General features: G+C 38.8%; 1 protein-coding gene across 7 annotated transcripts in view; it reads right to left on the reverse strand.

Annotated features, from left to right (window-relative positions):
* Positions 1-23,191, reverse strand: part of RIMS1 (regulating synaptic membrane exocytosis 1) — a 472,918-nt gene that overhangs the window by 47,406 nt on the left and 402,321 nt on the right. For 5 of the 7 annotated variants that reach the window (XM_059941806.1, XM_059941803.1, XM_059941804.1 and 2 more), the window contains one exon: positions 18,040-18,275. The exons of the other annotated variants lie outside the window; for them this stretch is intronic. In XM_059941806.1, the coding sequence (XP_059797789.1) occupies positions 18,040-18,275 (236 nt within the window). The remainder of the gene's footprint in view (positions 1-18,039; positions 18,276-23,191) is intronic. 7 annotated transcript variants of the gene reach the window in all.

A 23,191-nucleotide genomic window follows, 5' to 3' on the forward strand; every position in this document is an offset into this window, starting at 1 on the left:
ATTGGCTATGTGACCCTGGGCAAATTATTTAATCTTCCTGAGCTTGGGGTTCCTTATCTAGAAAATGGTGGTAAGAAGGGTACCTGGTTTAAATGCTAGAATGAGCCATAGTTTAAGTATCCAATAAACTCAGCCTTTATTAAATACTGTGAGGCTTATCCTTGTGGATAAATGGATCAGTTGAGTGAACAGAACAAACGAATCCAGCTTTCCAGTAAGCATGCAGAGGCATTCCTCAAGGTACGAATGACTTGCTTATAGCACTCTCCCCTCTTGTCCCAACACAACGGTCTTGTTCTTGACTTACTCTGTTAGGGGACCTTGCAGACGATGACCTGATACCTTATGGCCACACCCCTGCCCCACAGCAGCTTGTCTCTTCTGTTGGAGCCCGACTGCACACAGCTCAGAGGGGACCCCAGGGCACAGCTCATACACGACAGTCTGCGAACTCCCGTCTCCCTTCACTTCCCTTTGCCAGCTCCCTCCCAGCTCCCCCAAGGAAAGCTTTTCTTCTTCACATATCTCTCCCACCCCACACAGTGCTCAGAAAGGACTGACACTTTCCAGAGAAAAGCCAGCACCATTCTGAATATGACTCACTGTTTTGAGAGATTATGTAATTTGAGGTATGATCCCTTCTTCATATTCTCCCTTCCCCACAGAAAAATCTAGTAGAATTTAGTAAGCCCACAGATGCCCAGCAAACGCATTTTTGTGAAATGAACAAAACTCTTTGGCAGGTCTGAAGATAGTATTAGCGGAACGAGCCCATCAGGTCGCTGGTGGATCTTGAGCCACACAGCTGGCTGACACTGTCCCCTCCTGGGGGGAAATCCGACCACAAGCCCCGCCTAGAGCATGGATGCCTGCCCCACTGTTCAAGTCCAGTTCTGCCCTTACCAGGGTGAACTTGGGCACGTTACGTAACCTACGTTTCCCTTTCCTCATGAGTAAAAAGGGACTAATAGCAAAGTAATACATATCACCGAAGAAGGAAAAATAGTGGCATGCTTTAGCTTTAGTCTCAGTGTGTAAAATAGTACGGATTTTATAGTTTTCTCCCTATAAAGGAAAATGAAATCTGAATGAAATATTTTTCCGGTTATATAAACTTCTATAGAAATGACAAAAATGCTAACTGTTGACACTGGGTATTCTGGATATTTATAGATAATTAAACACTTTACTAACCACTTTAAAATACCCAGACCACATAGTATGGTGGTTAAGGACTACCGTAGTCCATTCAGGGTGCTACAACAAAAACACCATCAACTAAGTGTCCAAACAACAGATGCTTTTTTCTCACAATTCTGGAGGCTGGGAAGTCCAAGATCAAGGTGCTGGCAGATCTGGTCTCTGATGAGGGTCCACTTCCTTGAAGACAACTGTCTTCTCACAGGGGAAGGGGCCGTGAGTCTTTGGGGTCTCTGTTATATGGGCACTAATCTCACTCATGAGGGCTCCACCCTTATGAGCTAATCACCTCCCCAAATCTCCACCTCCTAATACCATCACCTTGGGCATCAGGTTTCCTGGAGCCTCAAGGACTGAGGCTCCAGCCCACAGCAAAGACTGAGGCCCTGGGCACAAAGATTCACATCCTCTCTGCCACTTACTAGCTGTGTGACTTCAGGCAAGTGACTTCATTTCTCTCAGCCTTTGTTTTGCCCTTGAAAATCCAGAGATAGTCACCATACTATGTCATAGCAACCTCCCAGGATTGTTGAGAGAGTTCAACATGACAATGCACATCAGGTGCTTTACACAGGGCCAGTCACAGGACATGGCCTGAACAAGTATTACCATTTGTATTAGCTATTGATAATCTCGTGATAGATATCTGTGGAGTGAATGAAGTATTTGGCATCACCCAGCAGTACCACCAGTGCTGAGGGGGAATAAAAACGGTCACCACTTAAATTCACTGGGGAGCGATTGCTGGTTTCAGGCACTACTGACCTAAAGATTTAATGGTGGAAAAAAAGGTAAAGCTTAAAACAAAAATGGTGGCTTCTTCTTACCCTGGGGAAGTGAGTATGACATAACTAAGAATGAACTAGACAACTGTTAGGATGGTATGCCGCTAAAAACAGACTCTTTTACAAATTAAAATTTCAGGTGATTTGTATGTAAAATTCAAAATATTTATGCTCCTTGCAGTTGTATTTAATTCTCACAATTATTTTCTGGATGGAAAGAAAGGAAAATTATTAAGAATGTATTAAATCTTATGGAAACCTTGAGGGATGAAGAGCATATATTTATATTACTTTTCACTTTAAAACTCATTTTCTTCAGGAATCCTTCTTCAATTAATGCATTTCTGATCTTTCCTCATAGGATCAGGCTCTTATTTTAAAAACTTTCAGTAATTTTGCACTCATGAGATGCTAAGTATTAAAGGCTTTATAAGTTGTAAAATTTTATAAAAAGGGCAGTCCTTTGCCTGTTGATATACTACTTAGTGAATGAACTTGTAAACAACTCAAGGGCAAGGAAAATGCTTTCCCTTTCTTGTGGACCAGGAAGAATACTCAGTGCAGAGTTCTAAAGGGTAGAGGCTTTTCTCAAATGCTTAGCTAAAGGGTATGCAATGAGCGACAACTCTAAAAATATAAAAGCAGAACAAAAGAATAAAGCAACTGGAATTACTTTGAATAGCATTATGAAGCCATTTACAGAGTGAAAAGATGTGCACTCTGGCCCAGACTGTGCTATCTGGGCCAGAGAATCTAGGACGTGTGGAATATGAATTGAAAAGCCCAGGCAGGGGCTTGGGGAAGCAGAGGGAGTCATCAGACCCCGGTCATCACCGACTTATTATCACTTGGATGCAGGCACTCTCACCAAGGGACCCAGGATTCAGGCCACATACACTTTGAAAGGAAAGTCAGTACTTGCAATTGCACTTAGACTAAATTCAAATATCGCTGGGGAAAATGCTGTATCATCCTGGTCAATGCATTTAATGCAACATTAAAATATATTTGAATTCAGCCTTTATTCTTTCATGTTTCTGTATACAAAATTCGGACTAAATTTTCAAAATTATTCACATAATCTATGCGAGTAGATGGGTTTTCCCCACAAAAACATAATGCTTTTGAGTGTTTACTTTGAAAGAAACAATAAAGAACAATCCATGAGTAGACAGAATTATTATTAAGCATTATAGAAAGCGGAAAAATTCAAAGTAAATTTTTACTTTGGAGGTAAAATTTGCCTACTCTGATCTTGCTGTAAGTCTCCAATATACATGTCAATTGGTCAATGATTTGCTGAAGACCTAAGAATCTCCATGAAATTTTATGTAATCTTTCTCAAAATGACTTTTCTTTTTCTCTCTCTCCTCCTCCCTTCCTTCCTTCCTTCCTTCCCTCCCTCCCTCTCTCCTTCCTTCCTTCCCTCCTCCCTTTCTTTTGTTTTATTTTCCTTCAAAAAACAACTGAATAATTGTTTAGGTGAATTTCTTGAGGTAGAAGCTGTAAATAAGATTGGCAGTTTTAGCAGCAGGTTGACTCACCTAAAGTCAATCAGATACTCTTGGATGTATTTTCCTGTGGCTTCTAATCAATAAGTTTTCATCTCAAGAACACTCCCTTGTTAGCGGCTTTGCATCGATTTTCAGTTTCCAGAATGCAGAGAGGCAGATCAAGGATTCTTTCTTACACATTCAAATTCAGAGTGATAAAAATATTAAATTACCATCTTCCTCAATTTGCTTGTATTTCCCAATCAATATACCTCTACTTCATTAGATAATAGCAAAGTGTTTCAATGTAGCTATGTTTATTTATAAATACGTATTTACTTGGTTATTACATAGAATTTATAACCTTTTTCATTTGAAACTTTCCTAAGTATAATATGATTATTTACTTACTATTTGATAAATCATCAGAGGTTTTAGAGTTTCCAATTAAGAGCTAAAGAAATGTGTTATTTCCATTTACAAAAACATCCCAGGGTAATGAGTTTGAATCTGGAATACTGACTGTCATTTCTCATGCAGTCCTAGAGTATAAAGTCTGTTAAGCCTCACTACAACTATGACTAATCATCGCGTGTACACATTCTTTAGTTAAAGGAAAAGAATCCTTACAATGTAAATGATTTTATAATAAGTATCACAATGTACTGGCCCAATATTAGAAGTTTTATTTTCCACGTAAGAATTCACTAGCTGACTTGCAAAGTAGTTATGGTAGGTCCATTATATGCAGAAAGATCCTCTGTTTCCATCCCCATTAAAAGACAGATATCTAAAAAAATGGACATCTTTGTATTTCTTACCTAAGCATTTTCACAAGGTTAATGGTCAGACCTTTATTAAATGAAGTGATATACACGAGAGGGTGTTGAAAACTGTAGCGTCATTATAAATCATCAATGCAAATTTTTGTCTCTCAGTAATTTTCTAATAAAATGGTACTTTATTTGACTTTTACTGTAAAGGTAAAGAAGTTACCATCACAACAATTCATTTACTGTCTCAAAACCTTCAAATGATAATTATCTGTTGTTGTTTATAGAAGGATTAAAACTTGAAAGCAAAAATGTGGAATTACCCAGTAAAATGTATCCAGATCTATGTCTAGGTGCTTCTGAAGTGATGTATAAGCCAAGAAGAGAAAGAAAGGGAAAGGGAGGTGGAAAAAGCATAGAAAAATCACTTCTACTTATTAAAAAAGAGATGTATGGATTTCCTAAAAATAACAAAACCCAACATAGAAGAAAAATTGCCTGTGAAATTTACCCACTGAAAATAGCAGGCTGCAATCCTAAAGGACCAAGTAGTCACCATCTGAGCATGATGTTTTGATTGAGCAAGCATCACGTCCATCCAATAAACGTCTACCAAGATCCTCCTGAATTAAAGGCATCAGGCTGTGTGGGAGCAAAACATACCTGCTGCATGATTACTGCCCTGGGGTAGCTCTGAAGTTCGTCTTGTGATGAGACTTCCACAGACACTTATGGGGCACAAAGTATTTAAACAGCACCACAGGAGAACCAAAGAAGTCTTACAGGAGTTCAGAGATAACTTTTAGCCCTGATAGGAAGTTGGGATTTGGGTAGGGCTTGAAGGCAGAGGAGGACTTTGACAGGCTAAAAAAATGGTACAAATGAACTTATTTACAAAACAGAAATAGAGTTACAGATGTAGAAAACAAACTTCTGGATACCAGGGGCGGAAAGAGGGGAGGGATAAATTAGGAGACTGGGATTGACATACACACTACTATATATAAAATAGATAACCAACAAGGACCTACTGTATAGCACAGGGAACTCTACTCAATACTCTGTAATAACTTACATGGGAAAAGAATCTAAAAAAGAGTGGATATATGTACCTGTGTAACTGATTCACTCTGCTGTACAGCAGAAACTAACACAACATTGTAAATCAACTATACTCCAATAAAAATTAATTAGAAAAATAAAAGAACTTTCCAGCACCTGTAATGGTGCAAAGAAGGAGGCTTTAAGGCGTATTTTATGAACTCAAGGAAGGGAAGTCTGGCTGGAGCATTGCCAGAAATGAAGTGACACATGTGAGAGAATCATTTACTCGTGTCAAATAAAAAATAAACATCTTTACCAATATTTTTCTATTATACACATCTCCTTGGTTTATGCCTGCAGAATACCTGTGACCTATACTGTAAGTTAAATTTTCTCCAAATCAAATTCAGGCCTATGGCCTTTCCGTGACCTTGGCAAGAACAGTTTGGGGAAACTGGGTGGGCATAATTCAGACTGGAGTGTGAGGGGGACCCAGCAGCTTGTGAGGAAAGAGACACAACACAGAAAACTCTTTCCAAAGTCTCATTCATTTCAGACAATCTTTGTGTGCACAGGCCAGGCTTTGCGCTAAACGTTGGGCGTGTAATCACCAGTGAAATGAAAAAGTCCCTGGGCTCCCAACTGGGAAAATGAAGTGCTTTTGAGGGAAAGTGCTTTTACTACTTTGTGTCAGCAGCTAAGTCAGGGATCACTTTTTAGGGCAAGGCTGAAGATTCTTATCCTTGGGGGGATACGCCTTCATTCGGGAGACTCATTTTGTCTAATGAGAGATGTTATTGATGGGTTCGTGGTATAAATGTAAACTCTACAGGAAAAAAACTCTATAAGGAAAAAAAATCAAAATTCCTGGTAGTAGTGTAAATTAACCACTGCCTCTGAGATGCAGGGCAAGTGTTTAGTGAGCTACAGGAATGATCCTTATTCTCTAATAGAACCATCTGCATTCTGTACTACAGGCAGTAAATTCTTGGGCCTGCGTAAAAGTCATGACACTTTCTCTTTAAAGGACCAGAGAGTTAATATTTTGGGCTGTGCGGGCCATACGGTTTCTGCCTTTGGAGCAACAAAGCAGCCATGGACCACACATACACGAATGAGCCTGGATGATTTTCAATAAAACTGTATTTATGGACACCAACATTGAATCTCATATCATTTGCATGGGTCCCAAAATATTATGATTTTTTTCCAACCATTTGAAAAAAACATAAAAATCATGCTTAGCTCAAGGGCCATTAAAAAAACAACAGGCTTTGGGCCAGAGTTTGCTGACCCCAGGCCTCCTATAGAAAAGGCTAGGTGACAAGGCAGAGGGAAGAGGTCCTGGAGCAGGCCTTGCAGGTCAGGCCCGCGCGGCTGGGATACCTCAGGGTGTGCAAAGTGTGCTGTGTGTGACCCTGTGCAGTTCCCTGAGGTGGGGCTGACGATCTCACTGGGTCCTCAGAGGGGGACCTGCCAGGAGGAGCTTTGGAAGCACCAATCAGAACTCACCACCCTACGAGCGATGCCACTACCACTATTCTTTACATACTGCTTTTGTATTTGGCTTCTCAGATTAATTAATTAATTGAAATCACTAATTATTATTACTGAGCCCTTCTTATACGCCAGGTCCTTTGCTAAACTATTGCCATACGTGTTCATTTAATCCTCACAACAATCTTCTGAGGTCGGTATGGTTTATTATTCCATTTCATAGTTGGGAAACTGAGGCTCAGAAAGACCCTCCACTAATTGTTTTCTAGATCTTCTTTCCTTATATTCTGCACCTCCTTCCTAAGCAAATTCACTGACCCCAGTTGCCATTTATACGCTGATGATCCCCAATTGCCTAAAAAACCTTTCCAACCACTGTCCCCGCTGCAACCTGGCCAGAAGTGACAAATAACGTCCTTTCCTGGCAATGGCTCTCTCAGTAAAGGGCGACATCACACACTCTTATCTCTGAAATCCCCTCCCCACGACCCCTGGATACAGAGCACTGTGATTCCTTTTATACTCATCCACCTTTTTCCTAATCCACTCCGGACAAGGCTTCTGCAATGATGTCCTAAGTGGTCGTCCTATATACATGCTTTTTAAAAGTTAAAAAAAAGGCATTATCATAGAACAAAATGAAATATTATGAACCTACGATTGTTTTTAAAAAGCTACCTAAGAAAGGTATCGCTCTGTGTGCCCATGCAGTTGAATGAGATTACAGTGAAGTGGTTACAAACATAAGTTCTACTTGACTTCTAAGGGTTGTGTGTTCCCGGACGAGTCATGGAACCTGTAAAGTGACAATAATATTAATAATAGTGTCTCATGGCTGCGTTTTGAGAGCTAGAGAAATTAATACATGCAAAATAATTAAAACATCAGCTGGCAGATGGTGATTAATAAATAATAGTTTTGATTGTTGATGGTTTTATCAATATTAATAGTAACAATGCATAAAAAGATTAGCTAATAATGTACTAATATTTTCCCAGTGAATTTGCAATAAGTGGTGGTATTGCAGGAGTTTGATGGATCTTCTTTTTACTCTTCTGTGTTTAAAACTCTGGAAAAATCATTAGTACAATAAAGCAACCAAAAAATCTTTATTGAAAAGCAGTCTGCATTAAATGAGGATGCACTGAAATTGGTCATCTGCTGGAAGAATAATCAGACACATTTCCTGCTACATTTAAGCTACCTGAGATGTTTTAAAACACCCATTCTGAAATTGATCTCATGCTTAAACATTATCTTAGTACAGTTAACAAGAATTATCACCATATATAATTATTTGAATACTCAGTATTGTGCTTTGAAGTCACTTAATAAATGTGTTTCCTTTCTTCCTCCAAATCCTAAAATCCAAATTATTATAAAAATTAATTCCACTCAAATAAATATTTTTTTCCGCCAAACCAAAGTCTATCTACATAGTAGCCACATTCAAAATTTATAGTTCAGAGCAAGGAAAAGAACAAAAATAGAGCAGCTGGCGTATGTTTGAAAATACTAATCCTTATTAGGGCATCTCTTGAGCAGATGAGTTACTTTAGCTGCATTAAATCTCTATTAACAGTAGTGAATTCCTAAGCCAGACAGCAACGGTAAATAAAAGAACCCGTGCTTACATTCATTTGATGGTTTTGCAGACTCGAGAATCACTTCTGGCACCACAATTGTGCGTTCAGGAAACAAAGAACATGAAACATGATGTTCCTTAGAATGTTTTCCTTGTACTATTAAATGAATCAAATAAATGAGGCACAGACAAGGAATTTCGATTTCAGAAGATTTTCATCCACAGTAGCGTTCAGTTTCTGCAACTTTTGGGGGGGGCGCCCATCCTTTGTAAAAATTTTTTGTTTCCGTGGTTAAAATCAATGGAGCCAAGAAAACTTTTCTTAGAATGTTCAAAAAGATCACTGTAACCCCCCTTCCCGCCAGCTGTGCAATTACTTGTGCAAAGGAACAGGCAGAGAGCCGGCACAAAGAAGCACTAGATTTAAAATATATAGAACATTTTGGTAAATTGGATTGGTTGGAAAGATTAAAAACAAGTCCTAAGGCAAATTAAGACAATCATTTCCTCAAGATAAAGAAAGTACGAGGTCCAAGCTGGCGCTCACTTGGTTTATTTTCTGACTTGCCTTAACTGTGAGACTTTGAGGAAGAAAACTGAAAAAAGATCAGCAGAAGAGGATTTAAAATCTTGGACATTTTCTTGAAATGATTATTGCCTAAGGACCATGTAAATTTAAAAATAATGTCTTGAACTCATGGGAAAATTAGCTTATTCAAGCACTATCCCTTTAGGTATAAGTGGGTTACAGTCAGAGTTTTACGTATATTATTCTTTTCTTGACAGTGGAACGAGGGCATTTTTGTTAGTTTCTACTTGTGATTTCATCTTGAAAAGTTAGAGATATGCCTTGGAAATTCATTAACTCTTATTAAGCTATTTTGAAATCAAATATCCATAAGTCTAGCTAAAACTCCTTAGAATGCTTATGTTTTTGCCTATATAATCTTGTAGGATAATGAACTCTATCTATATAGTTTTCAACACTCTATGGCCCTCCTGAAATGTTTCATCCCCATGATTAAAATGAAATAATTAATTTCCTTGAGATAAATTGCCAAAGCAAAAAAAAAATGTCTTTTAGACCCATATTCTGAGTAAGAGTAAGAAAAAGATCTGCTCGCTGCCTTGGGAAGGGGGAATAACAATAGATAAGAGCACAGGCAGGGCTTTCATTTCCTGCAAAGAGACTAAATTTCACAATGGAAAGAGTCAAAGTAAGGAGTAGATGGCAGCTCCAGACAGGTGAACTCCCAACATGAGCCCAAGAGTCTAGATCTAAGCAAATCTCATCTCAGAATCCATGATCTCAAAGACTCCACGATGATCTCAGAAATCCTGGGAGGACTTGGCGATGTAGAAACTTGGGGAATGACTTGAAAGACATAAGAAGAGCCAAGATGAACCAGACACCTGCAGGGGTGACACGGACCTCGGTAGGTGTTCCTAAAGCTACTTTCAGAGATTTTGCATCATCCAAACTCAGGGGGAACGTGGGCGTGGCTCGGCTGTACTTTAATCACACCAATGGATGTGTTACCACGCTCTTCATCCTGCACCCTCTCTCCCCATCCGCACCGCCCTGACACGCGCTCCCTCAGCTCCAGGACTCCACTGCAATATGCCTCTGGATCTCAACATTTCCTCTTTTCTATCAACTCAGGGAGAGAACCATCTTTCCCTCTCTCCAAGAATAACCTTGCGTCCTTAAGTTAACTCCTTTGCTCTTTGGGATTTTGCTCCGTTCCTTAAACTTCTTTGTATTGTATCTTGTATCTTTCCATCTCTTCACCTAGAGGTGCTCCTTCCACATGTCATCCCGGAAGAACACTCAGATCCCCTTTGTTCTGAGACACACAAGTGCGCACACACAGCCCCACCCCTTATTTACTCCTAATACCCCCTCAATTACAGAGTCTGGTACATGAAAAATACTTAAGAAATGCTGGTAGAATGAATGAAAGACAGACTGTTCACACTGAGCTCTTTCCTTTGAATGCTTTCTGAAGACACGTTCATAACAGCTGCCTGTCTAGGCATCTTCCCAGCCCCATCCATCTGAATAAGGTGGCGGGGGAGCCCTCGCTCTATCCCATTGTAGACCCTCCATCCCCATCCTCGTGGGCTCCCACCCAGGACAAGAGCCCCATCCCAAGTCTCTGAGACGATGGTCCCAGGGGGAATGAGGACTGAATGGAGAGAGGAAGAGGCTCCACCCCTGGTGGGTCGTTCCACACTGAGGCACACCCATCCTTCCTCACGGCTCCAGGCAGACTGATGCCAGGAGCAACCGTTCTGGCCCCAAATCCAGCAGTCTTATTCCACTCCCCGGCCTCTTCCGTCTTTCTGTGGATGAAGCAGCCACTCTGGGAAATCCTTTCCCCCCTGGGATCTGTTTCTGCTCCTCTCTGCTCACTCCCTCTTTTCCTGGATCCTGCACCCCGCCCTCCCATTCCCTCACCAGTTATTCATGAATGTGAGCATCTCGCCTTGTCCTCTCTTCATTCAGGCCCCGCCTTTTTCTGAATAAGCTCATCCATGTCTACCTCCATGGCTCCTTCTCCACCCACGTCACGTTTTTTCATTTCATCCATCCATTTCATCCATCCTCACCCTGACCTTTCTGCTTCCTCACCGATTTTGCACATCTTGCTTCCACTTGAGCTTCTGGGAACACAGCTTCCTTTCTTCTATCCTCTCCATTAAAAGTTCTCCATCAAACACTGAGCAGAGACCCTTACAGGGCTTTTAAGACCTGGCCCCAACCTTTTTTCCTAAATGTATTTCCCATGACAGCCCTTTCATACACCTTTGCTTCAGCCAAACTGTGTTCATAGGCTGGGTTGAAAATTTATTGAAATACCTATTTGTGTTTTTCTCCTTTCCACAAAATTATTAGCCTCTTAATAATTTCCACAAAATTATTTTATGCTTCCCTGATTCAGGGATTCCTGCAGGAAAACAGGGCAGCGGGAAGGCACCAGTAAATCTTCAGTCTTTTGTAAATGCCTAAACTCTAGAACAGATGATGCTAAATGTGCCAGATCAGGAGGGCAGAAGGCTTAGCCGGGCCTCTAGAGCCGGTAGGGACCTGGGCCCTTCTCCACACACCCTGGTGTAACACAGGACAAGAGGAAGAATATACCAGAAAGGTAACCAGAAAGGTAACATGGCTGGAAGGTATTTTTATATATAGACTCAGATTCCTCTACTCAGAGTGACACTGAATCATTTTCAAGTCACTGAAATTTTTGTTTTTTTAATCTGTGTCCATGTAGGATATTTTTCCTTAACCAGTATATCCTTATTACCTTGCTCATGGGAGTGGCCCCAAAATGTCTGTGTTTGCAGCAAGTTGACAGTGAAGTCAGGATCTATAGGCATTCAGAGGAAAAAGAGACACTAGAAAATCTTGAAATAACAGGGGATGACTTAGAGGATCTTGAGCAGGTCTTGAAGGAAAGGATTTGGACAGGGGAAAAAGAAATGTGGACGGAGGGAAATGTTGGAAAGGCACAAAATATCTATTCCTAAAGAAAGATTTTTTTAGTATGCTTTTTTTTAGAAGTGATTTTTTAGTATGTTCTTAGTACATGATAATTGACTCTTAATTATTTGACAGTATAACACAGTCCTGCAACATTTTCCATAATTTAATCAGTGCACAACTACCCAAATCCTGCCAGTATGTAGGAAAAAATGATATTAATCTACTTAACAAAGTATCATCAGCTGTTAATGATATAATAAATAATGATTATATTAAATGGTTAGGCTACAGTTAGCTCCCAATTCTGCATGTGTTCTTATCCTGGGAAATTTAGACCTTTGACCAATTTGTCTTCCCACTTCCTTTGATACACTGGGTTTTATTACGTTTGGCATTTGGCTTTACATTTTCTTATTTAGTTCTTTGATTCTTGTTTATTTCAAGTGTGAATGATTTCCTTCCATCGGGGACGATACTTCTAATTTTGAACCACCCACTGTCCCTGGTATAATCCTGGAGATACAGTTCTTCAACAATATGAGATAAAGTAAATGAAGTAATTTCTAGCCTATAGTGCTAATGATGCTTTTACATTTATAGGTGTTTTCTTCAAAAAAGCTAAAAGTTCTAATCACGATTTTTTTGTGATCAATCATGGAGGGGAGTTATACACACACACATGTACATGTATAACTTAGGGGTACATGGAAACAGCTCTAGAAATGCAAATCTATTGGTTTTAGTCACTTAGACACATGAATACTTATCATTCTTATGATACTTATTATCATAATTATCTTTCCTTGTAGGTAATTACAAGGGTGTATGTAGGGATGATTGTTCTCAATAAAGCCTTCATTCATAGTGAGGCAAACCTCACACTATACAGGCCAGGCATCTAAACCAACAAAGGCTAAAACCTCCCTCACATCCTAAAGCCTGGCCCTACGTTTACCCAGAGCTTCATTCAGTCCCAAGAAGCTCCTGGATCAGGTGCTTTTTCTTAAAATTTCCCTCTCCTTCCATACCTCATGCCCTTTTCAATCTAATTCAGTAGCTGTGTACTGAACAGGTTTTGAGTTATGTGCTTGATTGCTTGAAGCCATTTACCAGCAGTAGCATTTTTGGAAACTTTCCTGTTTCTGTCACTCTCCTAGTTAAAAAATATATTAACAAATTTATTCCTACTTTCATTATGAATAAATACTGTGGTAAAGGTGACTTTAAAATATTAATGTTATTGATACTTGGAATATTCCACATAAATAATTATATATAATTGAAAAGCACAGTAAATATATTGAAGCACACAACAAATTACATAGAAAAGCAAGGTAAATTTTATACATTTATATATCACATATGTAATTTACTATATAAATATATATGTATATACAGTTTACGATGCTTTTCAAGTTTTGGAAATAAATTTTACTTATTACTTTGAACAAAGAATCAAATATACTCCGTGAGCAAACTTGTGGCTATCTGAAAACAAAAACAGAAAAGCGATGTGCTTGAAATCTCCCATTTTAAACAGAGCTGGTTAAGCATTATTTCTAAATGCTTCTTGTTTTCCTGATTATCTATCATCCGTGTGGCAGAGGAGACAGAGCCCATAATCCAGGGCGCATGGGGTGGATCTGAGACTCATCGCCGGAGAAGCCTTTAGTTAAACTTTAACTTTAGTTAAAGTCTTTTTTTACATTAAGCACAAGTAAACATTTACATTAAACGTAATACATGCTATTCCATAGAGCACCCAGCTTGTTTTAATAGATGAGCAATGCTGTTTGCCTCTTCCCAATCTTTGATTAATTGACACCATTAGAAAATCTGTCTCAGTTAAATGGATAAAGAAGATGTGGTACATATACACGATGGAATATTACTCAGCCATAAAAGAGAATGAAATCATGCCATTTGCAGCAAGATGGTTGGACTTAGAGATGATCATACTAAGTGAAGTAAGTCAGAGCAAGACAAATACCATATGATATCACTTACATGTGGAATCTAAAATATAACACAAACCAACTTATCTACAAAAAAAGGAACAGAGTCAGACACAGAGAACAGACTTGTGGTTACCAAGGGGAGGGTGGGGGAGGGATGGATTGGAAGTTTGGGGCTACAAGATGCAAACTATTATATATAAGATGGGTAAAAAACAAGGTCCTACTGTATAGCACAGGGAACTATATTCAATACCCTGTGATAAACCAAATGGAAAAGAATATGAAAAAGAATATATAATATACATACATATATAAAAATAATCATTTTGCTGTACAGCAGAAATTAACACATTGTAAATCAACTATACTCCAATAAAATAAATTTAAAAAAATCTGCCTTAATTATCCATGCATTTAGAAGGCCCCTTGAAAAGCCTCACCAGTTTGCGATTAATGGATTCACTTCACACTAAAGACATTTAAATCAATTATATTAGTGTTTCTTAAAATTGGACAAATATCACATAGTTTTCTCTGGGATGACGGGCCTGGGGAAAAGAGAGTTGAGTTAAAAATTTTTAAAGTAGAAAACTCTTCTAAGGGTTTGTAACTATAAAAACTGTGGTATTACTGAAAGGAAGGGTTGGAAATTCAGATTTGTGACAGTGCTATGCTTGTTTAAAGTAGGCCATCCAAGAGGCTTTCTTATAGGAAATTAAAATTAAGGAATATTTCTTGGGCGAGGACGAATTGGAATACAGATTGATGATCACATGCAAAAGCTGAAGTAATAAAAAACAAGATTTCTTAGAATGAGAATTCTGAATTTTCGTGACTCTTCACAGGAGAGAGGACACATAATCATTGATAAAGGGGGAAAAATCACTTGTAGAAGAAGGAATAGGGAGAAAAACCAGGGCATCCAGTGAAATAAAGAGCAGTGATAACTGAGGTTTGTCAACATTGGTCACTTACTTTGGGAAGATCAAGAAGAATGAGAAAACAGGTTATCAAATATAAGGTACAATTATGATGTAGAAAGAGAAACGTAAACTCTTATACCTGGAAAGTTCAGAGGAGGACTTTCAGTCCAATCCACCCAATAAACAGGCAAGTCGAGCCCCAGAGAGCAAGTCAGAGTTTATTCCTTGAGTCACGTTGGGCTAGAACTATTTTGTTATCTTGGCTTTGTAATCCTTTTCGCTCCTGTACATTGCAACCTAATCTTTGAAAGTGGGGTATTCCATGCACGTTACTAGCAATGCAACTTTTGGGAAGGTAGGTATTATTCGAAATTCAGCAATGCCTGTAACTGGAATAAAATTTAAACTAACAAAGCAAAGGGGCTGAGTGTTTCAGTGACAATCATTTGAATCTATTACCTACAAAGCTGTGCCTCAGGTATAGTTCTTATGTTTAATTATTGCTTTGCTTTATTCTAAGAAAATGTAATTCTACTCAACCAGGGAGAGATAGAGAGGGAACTAATTATCAGGAAAAATGAGAAGAGACAGACTGTGGAGGCTGGGGAAGAAGATAAGCCATCCCCGAACCTGCAGGAAACCCTGGTTCCCTAAAAGGACATCAAAGAGAATCTCCATATCATCCAAGTGATAAAGTAATCTGAAATCTGGTGGTGAAAGTCCATCCACACCCCACACTGGAAAGCATCACGTATTGTACCAACATTACAAACCAAGAAGCACCACCATCAAAAACAAAACAAGTAAAAGAAATGAAAAACAACTCCTACTCCTAAGGAAGAAACCTGAGCCCAAGGAAGACAAATGATTCCCCTTCACAATGAATAGCTCATCCCCATGGGATGGCGGAGAGGAATTACTACCAGAAATGCTGGCTAATCGAGGGCCATTCTAATCCTGTGATTTTCAGAGAGACAAACCTCTGTTTTGATAAACAGCTGTGTGCACTAGTTCAATTTCTGAATGGCTCAAAATTCCTTATCTCTAATTTATTTGTCACTTTGTCCAGTAGAAGGCATAATTTAAAATACGTACTTTCCAGTCCCTTCAGTAAGTGGTGCTGGGAAAACTGGACAGCTACATGTAAAAGAATGAAATTAGAACATTCTCTAATACCATACACAAAAATAAACTCAAAACAGAATAGAGACCTAAATGTAAGACCGGACACTATAAAACATAGGAAGAGGAAAACACAGGAGGAACACTCTTTGACATAAATCACAGCAAGATCTTTTTTGATCCACCTCCTGGAGTAATGGAAATAAAAACAAAAATAAACAAATCGGACCTAATGAAACTTAAAAGCTTTTGCAAAGCAAAGAAAACTACAAACAAGACGAAAACACAACCCTCAGAATGGGAGAAAATATTTGCAAACAAATCAATGGACAAAGGATTAATCTCCAAAATATATAAACAACTCATGCAGCTCAATATTAAAAAAACAAACAACCCAATCCAAAAATGGGCAGAACACCTAAATAGACATTTCTCCAAAGAAGACATACAGATGGCCAAGAAGCACATGAAAAGCTGCTCAACATCACTAATTATTAGAGAAATGCAAATCAAAACTACAATGAGGTATCACCTCACACCAGTTAGAATGGGCATCATCAGAAAATCTACAAACAACAGATGCTGGAGAGGGTATGGAGAAAAGGGAACCCTCTTGCACTGTTGGTGGGAATGTAAATTGATACAGCCACTATGGAGAACAGTAAGGAGGTTCCTTAAAAAGCTAAAAATAGAATTACCATATGACCCAGCAATCCCACTACTGGGCATATACCCTGAGAAAACCATAATTCAAAAAGACACATGCACCCCAATGTTCATTGCAGCACTATTTACAATAGCCAGGTCATGGAAGTAACCTAAATGCCCATCGACAGATGAATGGCTAAAGAAGATGTGGTACATATATACAACGGAATATTACTCGGCCATAAAAAGGAATGAAATTGGGTCATTTGTAGAGACGTGGATGGATCTAGGGACTGTCATACAGACTGAAGTAAGTCAGAAAGAGAAAAACAAATATCGTATATTAACACATATATGTGGAACCTAGAAAAATGGTACAGATGAACCGGTTTGCAGGGCAGAAATAGAGACACAGATGTAGAGAACAAATGTACGGACACCAAGCGGGGAAAGCGGCAGGGGGGTGGGGTAGTGGTGGGATGAATTGGGAGATTGGGATTGACATGTATACACTAATATGTATAAAATGGATAACCAATAAGAACCTGCTATATAAAAAAATAAAATTGTAAAATTCAAAAAAAAAATGTACTTTCCAGGATGCCAAGTTAACTATAAAAAGGATTTCATGGAAGTTTTTTAGTCTAAGTAAATTTTGTGCCAAGACTTTCACTCTTAAGGAACAATAAACAGAACGAAGATTATGGCAGGAGAAACAGGTGCTGACAATTTAAATCAGTTCAATATTTCACTTACCTTCAATTTTCCGTAAGGCTAAGCCTAGTAATGAATTATCTAACATGTATGATCAAATGTTATATAATTTTAGGCAGTTTTTTGTATTTGATAATACACAAATAATCATCCTCCCTTCTGTTTGCTTTTTTCTATATACCTTGAGGATATAAAGCTTTTAAGATTTATAAGCAGTAGAAAATGTTTGAAACTCAAATTTGTATTGACATTATTCTTTGCATGAATCCACTGACCCATTTTTGTAAAGTAAAAATAACTGCTGGGTTTTTACTTGCATTGAAAATAGAACAGTCACAGTTCAATTATTACATTCACACAGCCCCCTGAAGACTGTATTTCAAGTTGCACAACTGACCTTCTTTTCTAAAACAATATGGAGATAGCCTAAATTAGAAGTAATTGTATTATGGAACATTTTGAAAAGGAGAATCCTGTTGCTTTTCTTGCATTTCCATCAATTTGGTTCTTTAACACTTCTTTGCATTTCCTTGCATATTTGTAAACGTGGCTTTATTTTTTTTTTTTTCACAATATACCTGACCACTTTAGGGACTGACAAATGATACCTGGTTAGACAGCTGTACAGAAAAAAAAAAAAAACAAAAACCCACACATGGAACAGGTTTCCAGAAACAGAGAAACAAACGTTCTTTGTAAAGAAGAATCCATACACTGTACAATCCCATCCCAAGCCATTGCATGAAGGTTGACATTCGTCTCTCCAGCGAGAACTTGAGATGTGTAAGTTGAATTCACTTCACTCACCTGTTTGGCTTAGCTGGGATGTGCTTCTACTCCTTCGAGACACGATGGCAACCACTTTGGCACTCAGGCTGGACCTCCTTTTCTTCCCACCTGTTCCAACAGTGCCCACAGCCGTGTCCGACTGACTGCCATCATTATGCTCCAGTGTGTACATCTCTCCACTCACGCTTGTGCTCTTGGTGATGGCTCTTCCTGAAGTCCCCATCCGTCTGCCTTGCATTTTAGGGGTAAATGAACTATATTTACAAAGTAAAAACATATATGCATCCATAAATTACAGGTCAGCATAATCAAAACTTTAAATCTAACTTATTTTGAAATAATCCAGGCAAAATTTTAGAGGGAAAACCCGGCTGAGTAGTAGTCCTACAGCTATGAATATTCTAAGGTCACATCACCGCCCCCAGTATTTATTTACCAGATGTGCCTTGAAACAAGAGCATTTCAAGGCAGCGCCATCTATAAACTCTTTGAAGATAGTAAAAAGAAATGCAACCAAGGCTACAGATGGGGAGGTATTAGTGACCAATGTTATAAATAATTCCTCTGTTACTTTCAGAGAAAATCTAAAATAGTTCAATCAGTGAGAAAAGTTCATACACATTCCTGAGGAAAAAATATCGTTCAAAATGGATACTCTTAATTTGCCACAGGACAAGGTTTAACTACCAAACGTAAAATAGATAGCTAGTGGGAAGCAGCCACATAGCAGAGGGAGATCAGCTCGGTGCTTTGTGACCACCTAGAGGGGTGGGATAGGGAGGGTGGGAGGGAGATGCAAGAGGGAGGGGATATGGGGATATATGTATAGGTATAGCTGATTCACTTTGTTATACAGCAGAAACTAACACACCATTGTAAAGCAATTATACTCCAACAAAGATGTTAAAAAAAAAAAATGAAACCAGTGTTTGTTCTGGTTTCTCTTTGGGAGTCCAGCTAAGAGGCGTCTCTTTTGCTATCCGAGGCTGAGTGAGTCTCGGAAATGCTGTTCAGGAGACGAGCCCTGCTTGTCCTTCCTCCTTCCTCACCCCCTCCTGCACCATCGCCTCCACGTAAGTTTCCTCTCATTTTCAACTTTCAACTCTCCGAACTCACAGGCTCTGGGTCCAGACGTTCCTTTTTTTGTTGTTCTTTTCTGCAAAACTTACTTGTCTATGTTCTGAGATTGCATCAGGTTATCTGAATAGATCACGGTACTTCTCTCCCAAATGAATAAATTACTGTTGAGAGTTTCAGGTACCGTAGAAGGTTGAGGGAAAATATCCTTTCTATTTGCCAAACTACATGAGTGTCTGTGAGTCAGAGTTACAGGTAGGGCAGGCAACTGGGGAGGTGGCCAGGGATGGTAGGATTCTTCCAGTCTTTTTAATTGCTCTGCATATGCAGTTATAGTATCCATTTAGACTATCCCTTTTTTGGTCCAATAAAGGCCTGTTTGATATCTCTGAAATGACCCTCTTAATTTTATGTGTCCTCAAAATATTTGCAAAAACTGGCTCACATGACCTTTACCACCATCTTGATTTTCTATATTTCTTCTTTGGAAAAATGAAATATATTACCGAATATAGCTCCTTTAAGTGATGACATTTCTTTCATACGCAAATCAGAATAAACCCTAATGTGATTAGAAACAATAAAACAGAAAGTCTTAGGATCACGTAACATGTTTGTGGCCATATACACAATGAGTGCTTCAGTAGAAAGGAAAATTAGTGCAGGGGCTCGGAATCCATGGAAAAGACAAGACTTTTTGGACCTTAGGATCCCTTCAGCGACAGTGAATGGAAACTGGGACCTGATTTGACAGGAATCATTTGGAATGTTTAATCCCTCGCTGCGTTTCTTGAATTGGTCCACGTCAACATTCACCTGACAATAATAAGGTATTCGTATTCTTTCAGTTTATTCTAATCATCTTTTCATTAACTCAAAAGTTTTTAAAGCCATTTGCAAGCCTAGTAATCTTGTTATGCATTTTATGCAGTCTCCTTTTCCAAACAGTAACGATGACAGTTTTATAGATGACCAATTCGACACTGATTCCTGTGGGGTTTATATTCCCAACTTTAGTGGACTTTCTTTCCGGATAAATATTACGGTCAATTTCTTTCGTGTTCTCACCTATTTATTTGAATGTGTTTCCTAACTCTGCCACCCTCCTTAAGTCTACTCTTAGTACCTGCTTTTTCTACTATTTTACTAGCACAATTCTGCTGCAGGATATACAGAAATGACAGGATTTGGTCAATTTCACCATCATAATATCCATCTTCAATCAAACACCTGCGAGTTTGTCATCTCACTCACCACAGTGGTTATTGAAAACCTCTCTTCGGTGATCTTGTTTTTACCTTTACAGTAAAGTATGGATAAACTAACATGTACTGTTTTCTCCACATTATTCCCGTGAAAACAGAATTACATCACAACTCTCCATCTGTATTTTAAAAATCACTGCACAAAAAAAAACGATTGTGAAATTTTAGACAGTGTTGTTTAGGTTATAGAGAAGTTTGAAAGAACAGGGAAATGTTTTCTATAATAGTTCTACTATGAAAATGTATCCAAGATGAGCTAGGAAGATTCACAAATTTTTTCATGGATACTTAATTACAGCCATGAAATGTTCTACAATGTCAACAAATAAAAATTCTGAAAAAAAATTAGAGAAATCTATACAGCAAATGATTACCATTTGGGGGGGGGGTGAATTAAGAAGTTATGTTAAAAAACGTTTTGTGAATAAGTTAAGACACAATTTTTCCTCAAAAAATAAAATATTTTGTTTAGAAGCTCAAAAGTATTCTTATGTGATCTGAGGACAGTGCATAGCTTCCTGAAGAATCTAGAACACCATATTTTAAGTGGAACGTGTTAGGGCATTTTCCATTCTTCTGTTAACCTAACTGAGGGGAGAGGTTTGCAGGGGGGTCTAACCAGCCAGATTAATTAAATCAATGTGAAGGTCATAGTCTTAGCACAAATCTACTTCTACTCTCCTATTTCTTAGCCTTTTATTTGTTCTGCTTCCATTGCCTGGAAGACTCTTCCTGTCATTTAGATGTGCCTGAATCCTTCAAGATGCACTGTAAAGCTTTCTGCCTTGTAAAGCTATTCAGGGTCTCTGTAGAAGCACGACTGCTGCCTCCCAGCCCTCTGATATATTTTGTATCGGTTACGTTAAGATGTGGATAGTTTATATCAGCACACACCTTACGCATCACTAACATTTGCAGCATTCCTCCCATTTCTGTGAACTGATGAAGTTAAAAAACGTGATTTCTCACTATACAAATAGACTGTGATATAACCCACCTTTAAAGACCAAACAAATGAAAAACCCACCTTTCTTCTTTGACACCCCCTCTCCTAGCTATTGACCTTTTGCTGAAGAACCTGAGTTGTTTGTACGTCCTCTCTCTCTTTTCTCTTCTGGACTAAACGGAAGCGGGCTTTGTCCCTGCCGCTTCCCCCAATAGCCTTTTCCTTTCATCAAAGTCACCAATTATTCCATGTAGCAAAATCCTGTCGTTTCTCAGTCTTTACCCTCTTGACCTCTCCATACACCATGCATGTGACAAAGCGTTTGCTTCTTTTGATCTTGAGATGCTTTATTCTCATAGATTTTCCCACCTAGTGTCTCCTGGCTGGACATTTATTCTTTTTCACCACTAAACACTGGAGCTCTTCAGCCCTCCCAACCCTGACCTCTATTCCCCACATGAGACCTGCTCCCTCGATGTGTCATCTGGTCCCAAGCTTTACATCCTTCTATGTGCTGCTGATTCCCAGGGCTTCTCTCCACCTTGTCTCAGCCCTCAACTCTAGATTTACGTACCTACTTGTGAACTGCTTGGGTTTGTCTGATAAGGCTCTCAAAAATGTGTTCAACCCAAGGGAAAAACTGCTCCTTCTCTAAACTTCCGTATCACATTAAGAACACTCCAGTCACCCAGTTGCTCAGAGTAGTAAATGCCTCCTTTCTGTTAAGAAAAAAAAATATCTAAACTTGGAAATGAGATTAAGAAAAAAATTGCCTTACATGTTAATGCCATGTTTAAGGATTAACTAATAAGGGCCTAAGGGCATTTGACTCTCTAGGGGAATGGAACATTTTTTGACTTACTATTTACTCTTATAATAATTACGGTCCCAAAATTTTATAACTCTGTAAAAGTTAGATGTTAGTTTGAAGATAACTGATAAGGAGCAAATAACCACTACTTAGTAGTAAGGATAATTTCAAGGTTAGGGTTTTACTGATCTAGAGAACATTATCCAGTTTTGAATCGAAGTGAATAATGTTTCAGCATTCTTTTTTTTTTTTTCAATGACTATATATGTATGTCTATATGTACATCATCTTAGGAACCAGCTTGTCACCCTGTCAGTTTTCTCACTAATGAGTTAAAACTTTGACATTTCCTATCTGTTCTTCTAACAATTATGTTTTAATTTTGAGAATTATGTTTTGAGAGTGTTGGAGGTCCCATCAAATTCCCAGATGGACTTCTGCTGGACCTCTGAGCTGGGTGCCCCATGAAGGCTCTGAGCCCAAGGATGCCTTTTCCTGGCTCCTGGATTGAATATCAAGAGGCAACAGAACATTACTTTCAGTCTCTGTTTTCTTTTTTTGACTCTGGTTTTGTTTTGTTTGCTGCTGGTTCTGGTTCTTGGTAAATCTGTCTCTTCTTCTGCTCTGTTTGTGATGGATAATACGTTCCTCACCAGTAGCAGGAACAATAGGGAATCCGTCTTCGGATGAAATCTGTTGGATGGCAGACCTCAGGGATGAATTGAGAGCTGGGTGACGGATGACAGAAAATCCTCTTTGTTTGGCTTTTTGCATGTCTGGTCGTTTGCATGCTACAAAAGTGCACATCATTTAAGAAAATGTCTTGTCCACACTAAAGAACAGCCCTTTAAACTCTAGGGTTAGGTTTCTGTGTCAATTTCTGTCTATGTCAAAGTTGATAAAACTGAAACTGCTAGTTCTCTTTGTGTTTAAAAAATAGTCTTTTGGGGACTTCCCTGGTGGCACAGTGGTTAAGAATCTGCCTGCCAATGCAGGGGACACAGGTTCAAGCCCTGGTCTGGGAAAATCCCACATGCTGCGGAGCAACTAAGCCCATGCGCCACAACTACT

This window comes from Balaenoptera ricei, chromosome 12 (assembly GCF_028023285.1).
Source record: "Balaenoptera ricei isolate mBalRic1 chromosome 12, mBalRic1.hap2, whole genome shotgun sequence".
Classification (NCBI taxonomy): Eukaryota; Metazoa; Chordata; class Mammalia; order Artiodactyla; family Balaenopteridae; genus Balaenoptera; species Balaenoptera ricei.